The sequence below is a fragment of the Alosa pseudoharengus genome, unplaced genomic scaffold (genome assembly GCF_046254945.1).
Source record: "Alosa pseudoharengus isolate Yale_2024_CS ecotype anadromous, Long Island Sound unplaced genomic scaffold, YU_APseudo_1.1 YU_APseudo_1.1_scf_19, whole genome shotgun sequence".
Lineage (NCBI taxonomy): Eukaryota > Metazoa > Chordata > Actinopteri > Clupeiformes > Clupeidae > Alosa > Alosa pseudoharengus.
In genome coordinates, this window is record NW_027468657.1 from 28,193,228 (window position 1) to 28,212,984 (window position 19,757).

Here is a 19,757-nt window from a genome sequence, read left to right on the forward strand (position 1 = left end):
ACACACACACACACACACACACACACGGCAATACTTACACACACAGTGGGGTGTTGGCACTGGCATCACTGGCTCATAATCACACACCCAAGCTAAATTAAGGCGCATTTAAAGCTTTTGGCAATGACGGCTAAAGGCCTTTTAATGGATCATTTTTCACCTATCTTGCTCTGCACAAACCCTCAAAATCTACTCCCGGCCCAGCCCCCCGAAGACCAACCGACAGGCCACATGACTGACCACCTGATCCACTGGCTGGCTGGCTGGCTGGCTGGCTCGGTCAGTCGCTCGCTCGCTCGTTCACTCAGTCGCCCAGTGACAAAATGGCTGTGGGGCTAACAGACAGCTGAAGTAGCCATAATCCTCCCTCATGTCCTCGCCCCCTCTCCCCGAGGCCCCGAGGACCCATGCTGGAACTCATCAACCTCGACAGGTAATCGATGGCAACATCAAAGAGGGAGAGAGAGAGTGAGAGAGATGGAGAGAGATGAGAGAGAGAGAGAAGAGAGAAGAGAGATGAGAGAGAGAGAGATGCTATTTATTTGTCTCCAGCTGAAGAGTGTGGAGTCAGAGCGGCTCGGTGCAGACGCAGGCTGGGGCTCTGGCTGCTGTGGCGCTCATCAACACAGACTTAATTAGAACAAATCGCACTTTCATCACCCCAGTAATTGCGTAGCCTCGCCCATCCCCTTCTCTTCTGCTAGCCCTGCCTCTCCCTCTCTCTCTCTCATTCACTCGTTATCTGTCTCTCCATCTTCTCTCTTTCTTTCTCTTTTCCCAACCACCTCCTCCCACCTTTCCTTCTCTCAGCCAGTCTTATTTTCTGGTCTCTCTCCTCCAACACCTTTTTTCTTAATTCCACACTTCTTCATTTTCTCCATTCTGTTCTTTTCACAGCTCATTTGGAGTCCTGGCTATCAGGCTGCCATTTTGCCTTTTTACCTCCATTCTCTGTGTCTTTGTCCTCAGTGATAAATGGCCTTATTTTACCTCCCCATTACTGCTCCTTCCAACGTACCTTCACACACACCTACACGGACTGACCTTGACAACACAGACAACAGCGTCTGTTCTTTGGAGTACATGGATGGTGAGTTATTTTTTTTATGTAGGGTGCAAATAATAATCTAATGTCAAATAAATCAAGTATGCTAATTAGCTCGTTAGCAAGGCACAGTTTAGGCAATCCAGGGAGCCTGTGACTCATCAAGCAGAGCAGGAAATGGAGTCAAACAGAGCAGCCTGGGTGAGTTCATGGTGCTGGCCATGCAAAAGAACCAGAACACTAGGAGAGAGCTTCTCACGCTCTTAACTGATTGATATCTCTCTGACATCCTAAGAATCCCAGTCTCCAAGGTAGTATCCACACATCTGGTACGATGTGTGGATACACACCTTTGTTGACGTTCCTGATGTCTTGTTTTGTCAAGACAACAGACCCTTCCTTCTACTGTAGGTTCTCTTTCCATTGTTCTGTTGACAATAGCAACTGCATCACTGTGAACAACCCTCCCTGTGATTGGACTGTAGGTTTGGGACCAGTGTGCCGCGCCACCATTGGCTGGCGGTGGTATCCGGTTATCAGCTCTCTGGCTGACTCTGCCACTGTAATTAATAACCTGCCCCGTGTCCCTGGAGCAGCAGATAGCAGCTACTGTTCTCTGTGGGATACTGTGCCTGCCACAGGGAGTGAGAAAGATGGAGAGAGAGGGGAGTGGAAAATGCAGAGCGGAGATACAGAGAATCTAATTTGGATGCCCAGTCAGCTGTGTGTGTGTGTGTGTATGTGTGTGTGTTTCTATGTGTCTGTGTGTGTCTCTGGGTATGTGTGTGTGTTTCTGTGTGTGTGTGTGTGTGTGTGTGTGTGTGTGTGTGTGTGTGTGTGTGTGTGTGTGTGTGTGTGTGTGTGTGTGTGTGTCTAAGCAGGCAGGACACTCACACACTCACAGTTACATCAAACTCGGTAAACAGGCATGTCTCTATCGGGTCATCTTTGTACTTAAGCCTCTTTTTGCAAGTGTGTTCTCCCGGTTCTGCCTTGCTCTGATAGATAATGGCTTCCTATGGCCCGCTAGTGTGTCATTTCCTGCCTCAGACGATAAGACTGATCCACGTTTGAGCAGGTCAGACCCAAGGAAATTGGGCCTGCTTGTGGAAACAGTATCGCGATCAAGTCAAAATGGTACACGGGAGTCAGAAAGACTTCACAGCGATGAAATTGCCCAGGCACTGAATTAAGTCTATTCGGTCCCTCTTTTTTGCTAATGTATCCTGCAATGCCTTACTTTGCCTTCATCTGTTTATTCATATCTTTCCACAGCAGACTTTATATGTGCCGTGTTGTCTCTCCTTAACCTGAACCTGCATGATGGACAGAGGGTGTCTGTTTGAGTGTCTTGTCGTTTTGTTTGCACAACACCTTTCGCTTTATTTTGTTTGAGAGAAACACAAACAGGATGCTGGTCTTAAGGACGTAGCATGTGTTGTGAATGCCTGTCTGTAAAGCTATGGTGGTCAGGTTCCCTTCACCAGAGCTCTACTTTCCCATCCCACAGTCCTGGAGAGGAACCATTTAGGTCATGGCTGCCCACTCCGACCCGAGCGGAGCTCCCTGCACATCTGAAAACTAAAAGAGGCCACTCTGCAGGAACCACTGCACGGGGAACTGAAGCGAGAGAAAGAGGAGAGCACGCTCGAGAGCGGACGAGAGAGAAAGAAGGAGCGAAGGCGCACAAGGAAGAAAGAGGGATGCAGTGAGGAGAAGGAGGGAAGGAGAGAGATAGAGAGAGAGAGAGAGAGAGAGAGATAGAGAGAGAGAGAGAGGCAGAGGAGGAAGGAAGTCAGGGGATGTTGAGAACTCTGTGATTATATAAAGATGTGACAACCAAAGTCCCGGTGGATAAATGGGGGAAAAAAACGCTGAAAAGTGCAGTTCACCCAGGGCAGGACCGAAGTCAACAGAGATAATGTGAGCTCAGTTTGGCCCAACTGAATGGCCCTGGTGGCTGTAGACAGCTGTGGCTGCACAGGGCCTGCTCTGCTGGGGCTGGCTGGTTCTGGCTTAATCGGGCTCGGCTGGGGACTACTTACCAGCAGCGCTGGACACGGTCGGCCAGTTCTGGACCAGGACCCCCTGGGCTCCCTGCATCACCGAGGACTCCTCCATATGCACTGAACTGCAACACACACACACACATACACACACACATTAGAAAACTCACTCCATAATCAGATCAACCATTACTCACAGTGACATCCATTTTTTCAATCTACTGAAACACAAGAGACCTCAATTATGGGAATTCACAACTGACCATGAAAATATTTGTGTGATGGTTTGCTTTGACTCTGACTCATGGTCCATATACTGTGCCAGCCCAGCAGCCTCCGCTGCTGAGGACCATTAGATGATTGACATTGTTCTCAGAGTGGCTGCGGTCCGCCTGGCTGTCCCCTAATGTGGTGTGGGGCTGTGCTGGACGCATGTCCAGATAAGCATGCATTAGATCTGCCATGTGTTAATGGGGGTCCCAGGAGGCCCATATTGTGGTTATAAGCCTCTGTGCCCAATCCCCCCCCCCTCCCTCCCATTACATATGGCCTTTCCTGCAAGGCATTACTGAAATTAAGCTCCCACTGGAAAGTAATGCGAAAGGAGGTTCTATTGCCATGTGTGTGTGTGTGTGTGTGTGTGTGTGTGTGTGTGTGTGTGTGTGTGTGTGTGTGTGCGTGTCTGCGTGTGAGTGAGTGAGTGAGTGAGTGAGTGAGTAAATGAGTATTGTAGCATGATTTACGGTCCTGGGCATCTCTGCAATATGCTCCTGGATTAGGGATTACACACCGCGGTCTCCCTGCACGCTTAGGCACCACTCTCTAGATTAGGGTTTACGCCATGCGGCACTGCTCTTAATATGTTTTACGACCCTGGGGGGATTTCCAGCAACTTTCATCACATTAAAAAATCCATTCCGCTTCCTCCCACCTATTAGCAAAGCCAAGCCGACAGAGCCAATGTATCCAAACAAAAATCTCAACACTCAAAACAAACATACGTACATAACATAAATACACATAAACACCTCCCATGGAGGATACTAGAACAGGTTGGACTACAGTACTGATAGTTATACCATTCGGATGGGTTCAGGTCTAGTTGTTTCCTTTGTTCCTAATATGATCTCTTTGAAACGTGGCTGTGTTGTGGAGACTCCTTCCTCAAGTCTTAAGCTTTGCCTGTGATAACGGAACGTAATTAGATGTGGCCTGTAGAGATTTGGTATCACTTTAGCGAGGACCTGCATGCGATTGCTTCTGCCTGGTGAGTTTGACACTGCAGTGCCATACTTGGGGTGGAGGGGGAGTGTTTAAGTGGCATTAGAAAGTAGCTGTGCCTGAGCTTTATGGAGTTATGAAAGAAAGGGTAGCAGTTAGGGTCAATCTTTGCTAAAAGACTTTTAAGAGAGGGGTAAAAGCTGTAACTTAACACAGTTGGTAGGCTGTCGGGGGGGTTGTGAATGTGCCAAATACCAGCTCCATGCTGTTCTTTTACACCCAGTTAAATCCTTTCTTTTACCACCCCGCCTCGCCTCTCCTCTCCTCTCCTCTCCTCTCCTGCCTCATCAGTGCCCTATTCGACCGGACGGAGAGCTGTGTGGAGAGTCACGGAGGTCGGGTGAGTTTAAGCATCTCACTGCCCCGGCGCCACAGGCTACCGACAGGCCGTCCGGCCGGCCCGCCACCACTCTTTCAGCAAATACGACCAGATGGCCTTTGAGCTTGTTTTTTTCCCTTTCTTTTTGCCCCCTTCTCTCTCTCTCTCTCTCTCTCTTCTGTCTCTGTGCTCTTTTCTATTCATCCCACTTCTCTTTCACTCTGACTTTTTCTCTCATTCTTGGAGCCCTCTCTTTGTGTCTGTCCCTCTATGTAGTCGCTGTGTGTGTCTGAGGACACAGGACGAGCTGCCTTTTGAAGAAGCCATTTTAGGGGCATCTGAGGAGCAGTGGGCGAGCGCTGTGTGTGTGTGTGTGGGGGGGGGTTAGATGGGTTAGAAATGGGGGGGGGGGGGGTTAGATGGGTTAGAAATGGGGGGGGGGGGGGGGGGTGACAGGGCGCCTGCCCAAACACAGGATGCCGTGATGTTATCTAAGGATTGAGCCAACCTCCAGAGCAGTGTCTGAGTCACCGCTTAACCTCGGGTAACATCAGCCAAACACAGAAAATATAAATAAATAAAAGAATGGGTTTTAAAAAACAACAGACACACATACGCACACACACACAAACATGCAGTGTCCTTGAGATGAGGTGACAATGTGTGACATTCTTCAAAAACCCGTGTCCATCTGTGATCGACAGCTTTGCCTGGGGGTGTGCAGTTGGAGTGGGATGTGATGGGGTAGTGTGTGTGTGTGTGTGTGTGTGTGTGTGTGTGTGTGTGTGTGGCAGTGGCAGTGGCTGCTGCCTCGTCTGAGATTGATGGAGTGCATCTGAGGTGTCTGCTGTTTGGAGGGTAGGAAATGAAATGGCAGCTGGTTGTCTGACAGCTAAGTCATCTGCTTTGGAATGGGCCGGAATATTCCACCCACACTTACAAGACAGAATGAACAGTGAACAAAACAAATATCTGCACTGCATCAGAAAATGTCAGGTTTACATTTAGCAGTCTTGGTACGTCTCTACGGTTCAGTGGACTAGTGAAGCCCTGTCGCTGATACGTGAGCGAATCATGACATGAGAGGTTACAGTGGTGAGCGGACAGGTACAATCGGCAGAACAGAACAGGAGGATGACAGCAAAATGGAGATGGAGAGAGAGAGAAAGAGAGAGAGAGAGAAAGAGAGAGAGAGAGAAAGAGGGAGAGAGAGAAAGAGGGAGAGAAAGGAATCGGTAGCCACCATTTTAGCTGTCAAGCCCCCTGATACATCGCCTCTCTCTCCCTCCCTCTCTCTCTCTTTCTCTCCCTCCCTCTCTCTCCCTCCCTCTCTCTCTCCCTCTCCCTCTGTCCCTCTGATAATACATGTCTATGGTCCCAAGGTCAGGCAATTACTGATGCTACAGAGCTCTCAGGCCCTCCACACATTCACTCATCCCTCCCCGACCGCTCACTAGTGTCCGCTCTATAATAACCCCATCTCTCATCTCCACATCTCAGCCTGGGTCTATGTGTGTGTATGTGTGTGTATGTGTGTGTGTGTGTGTGTGCAGATTCGGTACTTATAATGTATATTATATGCTGCCCTAAATGTAGGTTTTTGGAGGACATTTTACATTTCTCTGACGTGTTATGTACATATGCTCACTATGCTTGCATATGACAAGTGGAATGAGAGAGATGAAGGTCGAGGTGGAACGGTAAAAGAAAACATAGAAAGAAAGGAAAATAATAAAGAAAATAAAATTGGAAAAAAAGAATGAAAAACCATGAATCTGAAGAGAGGGCTGAACAAGTGAGCTCTTGTCTATGTATAGTGTGGTGAGCAGTGATTCAGAGAGGGAGGCCATTTTAAAAGCACTGTTGATCCGGAGTAAAGCAGATTTGCTGATAAAATATTAATGGCCATCGCCGGACCAAATACATGATCCTCAGCCAACGCCTACCGTACTCTCGCCGCATCTCCTCCACTCTTACTCTCTTTCTCTTCCTCTTTTTTTCTCTCTCTCTCTCTCTCTCTCTCTGTTCAGTGGGCTCTAGCCCTCAGCCTCTAGTAGCTTTCCTGTCTGTCTGAGTCCATTTCATGCTATTCGCCCTTCTCTGTCTACCTCCGTCCTTACCAAATAGAGAGCCCTCCTGACTGTTGCTGTGCATGAGTGTGTGTGTGTGTGTGTGTGTGTGTGTGTGTGTGTGTGTGTGTGTGTGTGTGTCGGGGAATGGTGAGGATGATGGAAAATCTCATCCGTTGTAAGACTGACGATAAAATAGAGTCTATCTGCATGGACAGATGAGTCCCAATTAATCACTTCTCCCACAACTCTTTTCGGCCAACTGGGAATAATGGTAGCAAGGGAATAACGCAAGGCAAATCCCTCCACATTAAGGAATTCTGTCAAATAAATAGGATAAGATCGCGAGCAGGGGATAAACATCCAAATAAAGCAGCGTGTCTGAGCCAGGGATATGATGGATGTTCTCATCAAAGCACCCTTCTGGGCACATGTAATCATGCTCCCAATGATGAGACTGATTTAATACATTAGAATGATTCGCTCAGCTACATTAGCTTCCATTAAACCCCAGTGTAATTAAGCAGGAATCAGTGTAACGCTAATAACACAGAGAGGTTATGCCAGCAGTAGAGACACATGCATATTACACAGCCACAAAAACACAAACATAAAAACATACAAACACACAAAAACACACACACACACACACACACACACACACACACACACACACACACACACACACACACACACACACACACACACACACACACACACACACAGACAACACTGAGCTGCACAAACAAGCATGTTGCATGATCATGTCACTCACACCAATCACACATTCAGGCTTGTAAGTGCTGTACTCTGGTCTCTGACTGGGGAGGTGAGAGTGGGTTTGTCTGCTCTGTAGGTTGGCGTGTCCTTCCTTCGTCTCTGGGATGGGACGGTACCACTGCAGATGACCCACTTCTGATGATCATGATGGTGGAAGACCACAGCACGGGACAAAAGGGGCAGTAATAATTCTCCCTTCCTCTCCATTTCTCTCTCTCTCTTCCTGTCTTTCTCTCTACCGCTCTTTGTCAGTGGGCAGTAGCATGCAGCATGATGCTCACGCTACTTATAGCAACTCGGGCTCATTAGGACGATGTCTTGTCCATCGCAGTGACCCTTGTTTACGAGTGCCCCGGCTAGGGCAATCCACAGGCAGCTTGTGGCCCAGTGGCTTGTGGGTAATCTGATCTCTGCACGTCCGCAGCGCCGTGGACGGCGAGACCCAAATGGGCCACTTTTCCGCCTAGCTGCCCTCGCCTGTGAAATCACCGTCTGAGGCTCGCTACGTGCCTTCCGCCTCCTTCGCCTCTCCTTTGCCTCCTCTTTATTTCTCTCCATATCACTCATCCACTCTCTTCTGGGGCTCTCTCTCTTCTGTGATATGGCCTCCCAGTAGATGACCGATAGCTAGGCTGGATAGGCCGACTGTTATGCAGCCACGGTTGTGCACAAAACTGGAGAATTTAATTGCAACTTAGAGCTTTACAATAGAGTACCGAAGTGTGACATACCATTTCTGAAACTTAAAAGCTCTAGGTTCTTAAAAGCTCTAGGTTCTCTGAGAATTAGCATTCTGCACATTTCCACCACATTTCCTGTTCATCATCCCCTAGTCAGGGCCAGCATCTTTTAAAAGGAGGCTTGACCGTCTGATGTAAACACATTGGACTGGCAGCTCGTGGTGCATTGCTGCGGGTGTTATTTACGATGCATGCATGCGGAATGGTCCTCTTACCTTTGCATTCCTGCCCTCAGGGAGGCCGAGTATCTCCAGTCTGCATTGGGAGGTTTAGGCTGCAGAGGAAGAGAAGATGGGGGAGGGGGGGAAGAGGAGGAAAAGGTATTTAGAGAAGTACTCAAGCGGGCCATACTGACGGGAAAAAAGTCAATTGCATTGGTAATTGGTCACGGCAAGTGAGAAAATGCACGTGTGAATTGCAGCTGGCCGAAATGTTTCCGCTGTGGAGCGAAAGGTTAAATAGACTTTCTGAGTGTGAATGGAAAAGTGTGTCACTTGACCTCAGACAGCTGAGCTGGACAAAACATCTGGACACATTGTCAACAAGGGTAGTCCAAGCCAGACTGACAAGGGTCTCGACTCTTACTCTCACTCTTAATCTCTTTCACTTACACACACACACACACACAACCCCTCTCAAAGTCAAGGTCAGAGCGAGACACCAGAGAATGGTCGGGGGGGATGAGAAGGAAGTGGAATCAATTTATCCCCAATGGCCTGATCCACCTGGATGTGGATTGTATGTGACATGTGAGCCCCCAAGCAGCCAGGGCGGTGTGTGTATTTGAGGCCAGAGGCAGACACACACACACACACACACACACACACACACACACACACACACACACACACACACACACACACACACATACACACACACACACACACACACAGAGCAGGTGCTGCAGAAAACAATGCATATCAAGAGAACCTGACTACATTTACACTTTTAGGGGGGGGGGGGGGGGGGACACATTTACAAGAGGACCAGGATGTAGGAAAACTACAGAAAGAAAATATACTCATTAACTATACACAAATACAAACAGTCACAATACATATATGTAGAGTGACCTTAAACAGTCTAAAGTACAGGCTTCTGTCTTGTTGTGAAAGCTGTTGCAAACCTGCATTTGTCTACCAACAGGAGAGAGACAGTGTGTGTGACGCAGGTATGTGTATCCATGGTGACTTGAACCCACGTTTCCTCCCAGAGGGACATAAATATGCTGGAGATGGAGCATCGACCCTGCACCGCCCTCATCTCCACCACCACCACCACCACCTCCTCCTCCCTCCTCCACCCTCCTAGCCACTTCCCCCCACTGAAAACATCCATCAGGCTGCAATCCAATATGGGCTCTAATCAGACGGACCTGCAGCCCCTCTGTGACTCAGTCGGACGCTCGATCATATTTACAGAGGAGCAGCCCGCTCCCGCTATTAGACTACCGCATTTGCCGGCCGGAGAGTGGACCTCAAAGACACGCCAGCGGAATGAGTCCATCACATTAACAGACGATTCTGACCTCAAGGTGAAGACTGACAAGACCTCAGAATACCATTTATGTGTGTTTGTGTGTGTGTGTGTGTGGTTGTGTGTATGTGTATATGGATATTTTGTATGCAATGTGCAATGCAAATTTAGCATATGTGTGCAAACGATTTAGACCTTTGATGAAGACTGTTGAAAATGATGAAGACTGTTGAAAGACTTCTGCCACAGACTAAAAAAAAGGTGTTGAGAGATGAAGGGGTAATCAATCCTATCTCCCAACACACATCTTAAATGTATACGCTTACAAAAAGAGGGGACATTTTCCAATACATATATTCTGCATATAGCGACACGCGACTGACCATGGCTTATTGTTGTTACTCAGCAGTGAGTTACAGAGATAGCGACTAAAAAAATGACAAAAAAAAAGAGACCTCAAAGCTTCATAATTCATTTTTTCCTCATCAGTTTGGTTTGAACAGCCTCATTTGTCACTCTCAGCACTCTGATTGCAGAGAGGGAGATAACGAGCTATGGTAGGGTCTGATCTCGTCATGCTAGAGGTTCCTTACAATCTCTTTCTCTCTCCCTCTCCCTCTCTCTCTGTCTCTCTCTCTCTCTCTCTCTCTCTCTCTCTCGTAGGCCTGTGCCGAGTGGACACACCTCGCCTGGATACAGCACTCGCACACCCTGCGCCAGCCAATCACAGCGCTTCCTCGGGCCCCGTTCAAACCGAGCCACCCAATCAGACGCCGCTAGCAAGGAAAAGCATGCCACTGCTTCTTAATTACACAGCAAGTGGGAACAAACATGACTGGCATTTAATGAGAGCGACAGGCAAGTGGGGGAGCAATTAGAGCCGAAAGAGCTGCTTTTCTCCAGCACCACCTCCTTTTATCCCCCCTCGCCCAGAAAAAGCCTCTTCCCCACACCAATGGGACCAGGAAATAGTACCAACAATCTCTTTCCACACACACACACACACACACACACACACACACCCACCCTACTTGCAACTGACCAAGAACTGTGCAGGGTGCTGTCACTTTGGATGGGGACGGGCCAATATGTGCTCTGGCTTGTGACACGCTAATATGCTACATTACATCTCACCCCCCCCCCCCCCCCCCCCCAATCTTTTAGTGAAGAAGCCTGGCACATAACTGCCCACAGATGGCCATTAGTGAGGATTTGGAGAATGAGGACAGATGATGATACAGAGTGTACTCGTTCAGCTCGCGCGAGGGGCACCACTTCGGTCAGCAGCAAGCCATCGTCCAAACGCCTTCCAGACACTTCTATCAAATGAGCGCAATTACAGTGGAGTCTGGGGTAAGACAAAAAAAAAAACAATTCTGTCCCAGTCCATTTGGGAAACTCAATAATCTAAATTATGCAAGATCCACTTGAGTCAAGCCCCTCGAGTGACAACACAGCCCTTGCTTTTTTTTTTGTTGTTTTTTTGTTTTTCTCAAAAGGAAAGCAAACCTCAAGCACACCAGCTCTAAATTTGGCCAGCGCTGGATTCCTCGGTGTTGTGGCGGAGAGGCTGAGGACATGTGACGGCGCCTCCAGAGGACAGGGTGTGAAAACTGGGGAGCGGGGCAGTGGTTGGGCTTTGACGCCTCCAAATAGAACACATTCAGCTGTGAGGACTGTGGAGGCTGCACTGCAGCAAATGAAGGAGAGGAGAGGAGAGGAGGGAAGATAAGAAGAGAAGAGAGGAGAGGAGAGGAGAGGAGAGGAGAGGTGAGGAGGGGAGATAAGAAGAGAAGAGAGGAGAGGTGAGGAGAGGTGAGGAGAGGTGAGGAGGGGAGAAGAGAGGAGAGGAGAGGAGAGGAGAGGAAAGGAGAGGAGAGGAGAAGAGAGGAGGGGAGATGAGAAGAGATGAGAGAAGTGGAGAGGAGAGGAGAGGAGGGGAGAGGAGGGGAGATGAGAAGAGAGGAGAGGAGAGGAGGGGAGAGGAGGGGAGATGAGAAGAGAGGAGAGGAGAGGAGAGCAAATAAGGAGAGAGGAGAGGAGAGGAGAGCAAAGAAGAGCAGGGAAGGGGAGAGGAGTGGGTTGTTTTCGCCTGCATACAGAAATAATGAAGAGCGATTTGATGACAGCTGTATACGAAAGTGGAAGAGAAACGCATAAACCTCTGATACCCTGAATCATCAGAAACAAACAACTGGCACACACACACACACACAGTCATACAAACATCCCTACAGAGGTTTATTTACTATATGATATTTTTACCTGTAGACACAGGCGTGGGCACACACACACACACACACACATGTATGGTGAAAAAAATAAATCTGTCACACAGTCAGCAAAAGCCCATCCTCTATTCAAGCAAGAGCAACGTGGGGAAAAGAAACAAACCAAAAAAAATGCAGCTCAGAGGGTTTTTTTTTTCTTCCTAAGCTAAATGCCAACCACAATACTCTCAGCAAACACTGTTTGCCTCGAGTTAGGGTAGAATTAAAACGAGAGGAGAATAAAAAAAAAAAACACACAACCAAAACAAAGCCACTGGATGCCTGACACAGCACAGCACAGCAATGGAGAGAGGGAACGGGGGGACAGGTGCAGTTGTGCAGGACAGGGCTGGACTAGGGCGGAGCACACACCTGGATGGCGGTGGCGTCCGGCATGCTGAGCCGCCGCACAAACTGACTGCTGTGCCCCGTGAAGAAGCGCTCCGAGCCCCAAGTCCCGCTCATGGGCCGGCCCATGTTGTAGAACATGAAGGTGTCGCTGCCCGACGTGGCGGTCAGGCAGGTCTTGTAGCAGTACGTCTTGGTGAGCGAGCCGTTGCCCCGCACCTCGATGTAGTGCGGCTCCACTTTGAGGTCCCGACGCAGGGCCACGTTGCTGTTGGGCGCCTGGTTACCACCCCCAGCGGCACCACCGCCTCCTCCACCACCCCCACCACCACCACTCCCACCTCCACCTGATCCACCACCACTACCCCCTCCACTTCCTCCTCCTCCTCCTCCTCCTCCACTGTCTTTAGGCGCCTTCTTGCTCCCGCAGCAGGCTGAGCAGGAGCAGGCGCCCGGCTGGCTGCAGTACGCGTGGCACTTGACGATGGCCAGCACCACCACCGTCACCAGGAAGACGAAGGTGGTGGCGCTGAGCGCCACGATCAGGTAGAGCGTCACGTTGGACAGGCCGAGCGGCCCGTGCGGCCGGATGATGCGCTTGGGGTCGGGGGTGGCCTTGGACGGCTCGATGACCGCCACGTGGACGGTGGCGGTGGAGGAGCGCGGCGGCAGGCCGTGGTCGTGCACGAGCACCACCAGGCTGAAGAGGGTGGAGTTGTCCTCCACCACGCGGCGGGTGGTGCGGATTTCGCCCGTGTGCTCGTGCACCTTGAACAGGTCCAGGTCGGCCGGGTGCTGCAGGCTGTAGAGTAGCCACGCGTTCTGCCCGGCGTCGCCGTCCCAGGCCGCCACGCGCGTCACCAACGCGCCGGCCTCCGCGTTGCGCAGCACGGTCTCGGAGGAGGGGTGCGTGCTGTTCGGCGATGGGTTCACGAAGTACGGCGTGTGGTCATTCTGGTCCATGACGTAGACGTAGACGGTGACCACTCGGCTCAGAGGAGGCACGCCGTTGTCCTGCGCCTTCACCTGGAAGTGGAACTCGCGCAGCTTCTCAAAGTCGAACGCGCGCAGGGCGTAGACCTCGCCGGTGTCCGACTTGATGGACACGTAGGAGGCCACCGAGATGCCGTGGTTGTTGTCGTTGAGGACGGTGTAGGTGATGCGGGCATTTTCGCCTGCGTCCGGGTCGGTGGCCTTCACCACGCACAGGGCAGCGCTGGGGGCATTGTTCTCTGTGACGTAGACAGTGTAGGAGGTTTGCTCGAAGCGCGGTGGATTGTCGTTCACGTCGGCCACGTCCACACGCACGGCCATCTGGGAAGAGAGAGAGGGGCTTCCGCCATCGCTGGCCGTCACGGTCACATTATAGTACGGAATGGCCTCTCTGTCCAGAAAGGCGGACGTGACCAGCGTGTAGTGGTTCCGAAAGGATTTGATCTTGAAGGGGAGGTTGGGAGGGATGATGTCCAGGGTGACATGCTTGTTTTGGCCTGAGTCACGGTCGTTGACGCTGATCAGAGCCACAACGGTGTCCGCCCTCGCGTCCTCCCTCACAGGACTGGACAGAGAGGAGAGCACGATCTCCGGGGGGTTGTCATTTACATCCAGGACCTCCACCACCACCTTGCAGTGGACAGCCACAGCACCTGGGCCTCTGTCCATCGCCTGGATGTACATTTCATACGTGTTGGTCTCCTCAAAGTCAACATTGCTTCTGACTCTGATCTCACCACTGTCAGAGTCCATGGTGAACATTTGGCGGACTCTTTCATGAGTGTAGCTGCTGAAGGAGTAGTACACTTCACCATTTGTGCCTTCATCGCGATCTGTGGCGTTGAGCTTTATAATTAAGGCTCCAAGGGGCGAGTTCTCCTTCAGTTTTACTTTGTACACAGAGCTGTCGAACACTGGCGCGTTGTCATTTGTGTCCAAAACACGCACGTTAATTTTAGCTGTGCCCGTGCGCGGTGGAGTGCCTCCGTCCGTGGCTGTCAGGATTAGGTGATGAGAAGGCGTCTGCTCGCGATCCAGAGGCTTTTTTAATACCAGTTCGATGTGCTTTCCATTAGGTGGGGGTTTGTTGGACTCGAGTGCTAGGTGCTCGTTTGGGCTGAGGCGATAAAGGCGCACCGAATTGGAGCCCTCGTCCGTGTCCTGTGCACCCTCGATGGGGAACCGGGACCCAGCGGGCGCAGACTCGGAGATCTCCAGCTGATACTCGTCTCGGGGGAATAAAGGTGAGTTGTCGTTCGCGTCTAAAATCTCCACCTCCACGTCGTGCGTATCGAGAGGGTTTTCAAGAACCACCTCGAGATTGAGGAGGCAGGAGCCGCTGTAATCACACAGCGTCTCACGGTCGATTCTGTCGCTAACGAATAGCTTCCCGTTTTTGTGATCAATATTAAAATACCTCCTGTTATCGGAGGAGATACGCATCCTTCGTGTTGAGAGCTTTCTCAGCTCTAGTCCTAAATCCCTAACGATGTCTCCCACGAAAGCTCCGGGATCCAGCTCCTCTGGAATGGAATACCGAACTTGTACCGCATTTGTAAGGCCACTTAGTAAAACTATAACAAAATAAAAACAAAGAGGCACATACTCGTTTATGGTGCTACATCGCCCCGCAACAGCCATCGCAAGGTGGCAAGATCCGCAGACGGATTATAAACAGCTTTCCGCCTTTTGAGCTTGCCTTGCGAATACTCCCGCCACAGCATTAAAAAAAGGGGAGAGAGTCGCCCGCTGACAGTCGACTATGTGCAGGATGACCAAAGTCTCCTCTCCGCTGCCTCGTTAAACGGACATTTTCCCATAACATCCATGTTCTGTCCTGTAGCTTCTGCTGATATTTTTCTCTCTCTCCGTGCGGCTGACTCTTGTTTCCCTCACACGGTGCTGCCTCTCTCTCTCTCTCTCTCTCCCTGCTCTCTCCTCTGTCCTCCCCCTCCCTCTCTTTCTCCCGTGCACCGCTCGGTGCTGCGGGGGAGGGGAGTAGCGCTCCCTCTCATATACTGGCTGCATTTTCAGCACCTCTGAATAAAAAACAGCGACAATCTGAAACAAACCCGATACACATCGCAGGAATATTAAATCGTTTCAGGAATTGTTCTTTTCTCAATCGATTGACATGTATTATATATTTGTGTTAACAAGTATGACACGTTCAGTAAAATTAGGTTGAATTCAAGACTGCCTTCACCAGTGCCACCGCCCTTTTCATTGTGTTCCGTCTGCTTGTAGCGGTGGGCTTAATGCATCACATTTAGTGATGCTTTCTTTAAAAACATGACCTTTTAAATTATTACCGTGTAAACTTGTTCGTTAAGAAACATATTCCGAAGAGCAAACACAACAATATGCAACTCCTACAAGTGTGGTTGTGTTTAAAAAATCTCTTTGTTTAAAAACTGGTGCCTCGTTTTATTTTTCATTACACCCAATCCATGATCTTTCAGTGACACTCGCTGGAGCCAGCAGTCATAACAGTATCGCTAGACTTCTTCCCTGGCTTTCACTTGCTTCGACACTGACAGCTCAAATAATCGGATATTAAGATTACACGAAAACTGACTGCTCTCGCTTTCGGTCGCCCATCTCCCGTCTCCCCAGTTTTCGCCTCCTTATCTATCATCTTATGAGCGACAAGAGCTTGGGCAATGCGCTGTGATGCAAACCAGGCCAGCAACAAGATGCTTCGGACTTGTCCCTTTGCCACAACTGTCAAAACAATCCCAGCATTGCAGCTCTGCCTTCCCGGAATTGTTCAAAATGATATGGCACGCACAAGAGAAGAGCGGGGCGGTGCCATAGGCCGACACAAAATAATTCAAATGCACACCAAATGAGAGATGTAGCCTAACTTATCAATACCAATTACATGTATTGTTTATAACATAAATGTGTAATGTATGCTAAAACACATACGCTCGTCAATAAGTAAAGGCTATGAGAAACAAACAATTGAAAAACAGAAAATATTACTCAGAACATGAACAAAAATGTGCTTTTTTCAAACTTTCCACAAACAGGCTCATAGCCTACTTGACAACGATGCTTGCTTCCAGACTGTAAGTTTAGTGTTCTTGGCACAAAGCCGTTCCGCTGAAATAATGAGACTTTAGACTGGCCAGTAAAAGCTGAGCTCTGCCCCCAGCTAATCAATGAAAGTATATCTCACATCCAGCCGTCACGCCAGCGTGACTATTAATGTCCACCAATGCAATTATATACCCATCGGTACCCATAAACAACAGAAAATGGACGGCGACCGGTCCAAGTCTCCGCCCATCTCCATTCTCCGGCTATTCGCCAATACAAGTTGTTGCATCCTCTGCCTCGAGACAGCGGCGGCGGCAGCTGTGCTTGCTTGAGCTCAGGTGGTGGGACCGAGGGCCGTAATTGAGTCGTCCAATAATGTCTCGTGTAGTTCAGTCTCGCCGGGTAATTAGAACAATCCAAGGCCATGTATGCTCAATTAAAATTTAATTTCAATTGGTTTCAATTCAATTATGACCCAGAGGCCCATCCGACACAGCACCAGAAAACGACTCCCTTTTCGTGTTTAAAGACTATGGGCCAAAGCATGGGATTATAAGGCATGGTATTACGTTGGTACGGTTCTCTAAAAGACCACCACTGCCAAACTATAATTTACATAAGAAAAAAACAACAACACAAATACCCTGAAATTATACAGTCATATAAGCATTTCTTTCTGTTCACCGACTGAAAAGCATCTATTTTATTTATCTGGCCTAAGAGGACCCCGCAGAGCCGTGAGTCATCGGGCCACCGGGCGATTTGCTCTCCCCCGCACATCACCCCCCCGCGGCATCCACGGCGACGAGAGCTGGCAGACAACGAGACCAGTCCTCCACACTGACTCAGGTTCACTGCAGCGGAAAAGTGGACGGCATTTCATCGTTATGTGCACAGCGAGGTTGAAAAGGCAGAAAACCTTGGCTTGAGAATACTTTCTCCCGCTCAGTGAAATATGTCTTAAGAGTTTTGAATTGCTTTCCCACACAACTCTCCCTATATAACATACTATACTTCAAGTCGTTAAATACTAGGCAAAGATCAGCCTAGGTAACTTTTTATATGATTTTTTTCCATTTCAGGTGTATGTTTGTGTGGATGTAGTCGTAGTTTTTTCTTCCATTGCACTATTTTGAATGTTCATCTCTTGTTCTCCTGGTTTAATCAGGCGAAGGAGACGAAACAGCGGGGTTCTGTCAATCCAGGCCCGGCAGCATCGCTACCCCTGACATTTACCAGGCTGTTCCCCACCGGGACGGCTGAACATGTTTACGCCGATTTGAGAGAAGGAGAATAAAAGGAGTACCCTGTAATCTCGTCAATTACACACCCCGGCGGATTCAAACACCTGCCTCTCTCCCGATCCTACTCCCTTTCTCTCCCAATCCGCACCTTCCTGTCACTCCCGGTGCCTTTCCCTATTCCTCTTTCTCTCTCTCTCTCTCTCTCTCTCTCACACACACACACACACACAGGCAAAGGCGCATACACACACATATATACATACATACATACATACACACACTGCGCGCGCGCAGGCAGACACACACACACATACACACACACCTGTACAGACTTAGCTCGACGCTGTGAGATTTGTCTGTGCGTCTTTCGAAGAATGACAGCTCTCTTTCATACCTGTCAGAGTGAAGTCCATCTGTTCCATCGCTAATTATTTGAACTCGAGGGGTTTGGGATGAAGTTATCTCAGTTTCGTTAAGCTACACGCACGCCTGTCTTGCCTGTGGAAATGCAGATGGTTTCGTCTGTTGCCACCATGCCATTGCGCACGCTCACCCCTCCCCGCCCCTCCCTCTCAGTTAGTTAGGTTACAGTAGGATCTTTTCCTCTTTGTTCACTGCTTTCAAGAGGCCATATGGTGCAAGCTGAAATAATAATAATAATAATAATAATAATAATAATAATAATAATAATAATAATAATAATAATACATTTTATTTGTATTGCACAATTGCACAATTTCATAAGATATCTCAAAGTGCTATGAAATGCACAGCATTGTTGCAACATTTACAGATATAGTTTGCAGTCTAGTCCCTCAAAAGTTCTATTTTCAGTTGTCCTTATACAGACATGACTTTTGATGTTCATCTGCTATTTACATCTTTACATCTTCCAATACTTCATAAGTGTGCGCGCACACAAAACACACACACACACACACACACACACACACACACACACACACACACACACACACACACACACACACACACACACACACACACACACACACACACAGACAGACAGACAGAGACAGAGACAGAGACAGACACAGAGACAGACAGACACACACACCTTTAATCAAAGTGCTGCTCTTCAGTCACTACTTTTGCTCTGTTCTACCTCCTCCTCTCCCCTCCACCTCTTCCTCCCCCTTCCCTTCTTTCCGTTGCTCTTTCTCTCCCTTCCTCTCCAGCTGTGATCAGTGTCTGCAGCATCCGCAGTTCCAGCTGAGCAAATCTGGCCGAGGGGCGTAAGCGAGACTGAAGTGGAGCACAGGAGCTAATGTCACCCCTCCCTCACCTCCACCTCCTCCTCCTTACCTCTCCCCCCCGACAGACCCAGCTCTTCCTCCTCCACCTCCTCACCTCTCCCCCCCGACAGACCCAGCTCTTCCTCCTCCACCTCCTCACCTCTCCCCCCCGACAGACCCAGCTCTTCCTCCTCACCTCTCCCCCCGACAGACCCAGCTCTTCCTCCTCACCTCTCCCCCCGACAGACCCAGTTCTTCCTCCACCTCCTCACCTCTCCCTGCGACAGACCCAGCTCTTCCTCCTCCTCCTCACCTCTCCCCCGACAGACCCAGCTCTTCCTCCACCTCCTCCTCCTCACCTCTCCCTCCGACAGACCCAGCTCTTCCTCCACCTCCTCCTCCTCCTCACCTCACCAATCACAGAGGATGCAGAGAGCCACACACCCAGAAGGACCCACGCGACCTTCCAGTCATTCAGGGTTTAACCATTTAGCAGATGAGCCACAAGGCCACAGTGTTAGTCCAGGTATTCAATTGAATCCATGTTGTGTACTTCATGGGTTTTAATTAATAACCCCGTAACCTTAGTCTTACTAGCACATTGCTACAGAGTAAGACAGAGAGAAATATACATGAAGATGAGGAAGAGGAAGAAAGAGAGGAAGAAGAAGATGAAGGAGAAGAAGACGAAGAACCCACTTCTGTGCACTACAAATATTAATCACAGCCTATCTATTATACATAGAGGATCACTGCAATATTTAACAGCCTCATTAATGCATGGTTATTGCTTGCCCTTAAAAAAGGCATTTATTACACAGCATAACAGCTTGTTATGCCATGTAGACTTTCTGCAGTTCCACTGGGTAAAGTAATGAAAACGCTTCC

The 19,757-nt window shown here is 49.4% G+C and overlaps 1 protein-coding gene across 7 annotated transcripts in view; it reads right to left on the reverse strand.

Moving 5' to 3' along the window:
• Positions 1-19,757, reverse strand: part of LOC143132575 (protocadherin alpha-C2-like) — a 91,810-nt gene that overhangs the window by 12,264 nt on the left and 59,789 nt on the right. For 6 of the 7 annotated variants that reach the window (XM_076292190.1, XM_076292192.1, XM_076292189.1 and 3 more), the window contains exons 2-3: positions 8,456-8,514; positions 3,091-3,176 (exon numbers count right to left, since the gene is read on the reverse strand). In XM_076292190.1, coding sequence (XP_076148305.1) covers positions 3,091-3,176; positions 8,456-8,514 — 145 coding nt within the window. Of the gene's footprint in view, positions 1-3,090; positions 3,177-8,455; positions 8,515-11,301; positions 11,307-12,354; positions 12,646-12,708; positions 14,969-19,757 lie in introns of those variants that run through there. The other variant, XM_076292188.1, reaches the window with a different exon arrangement.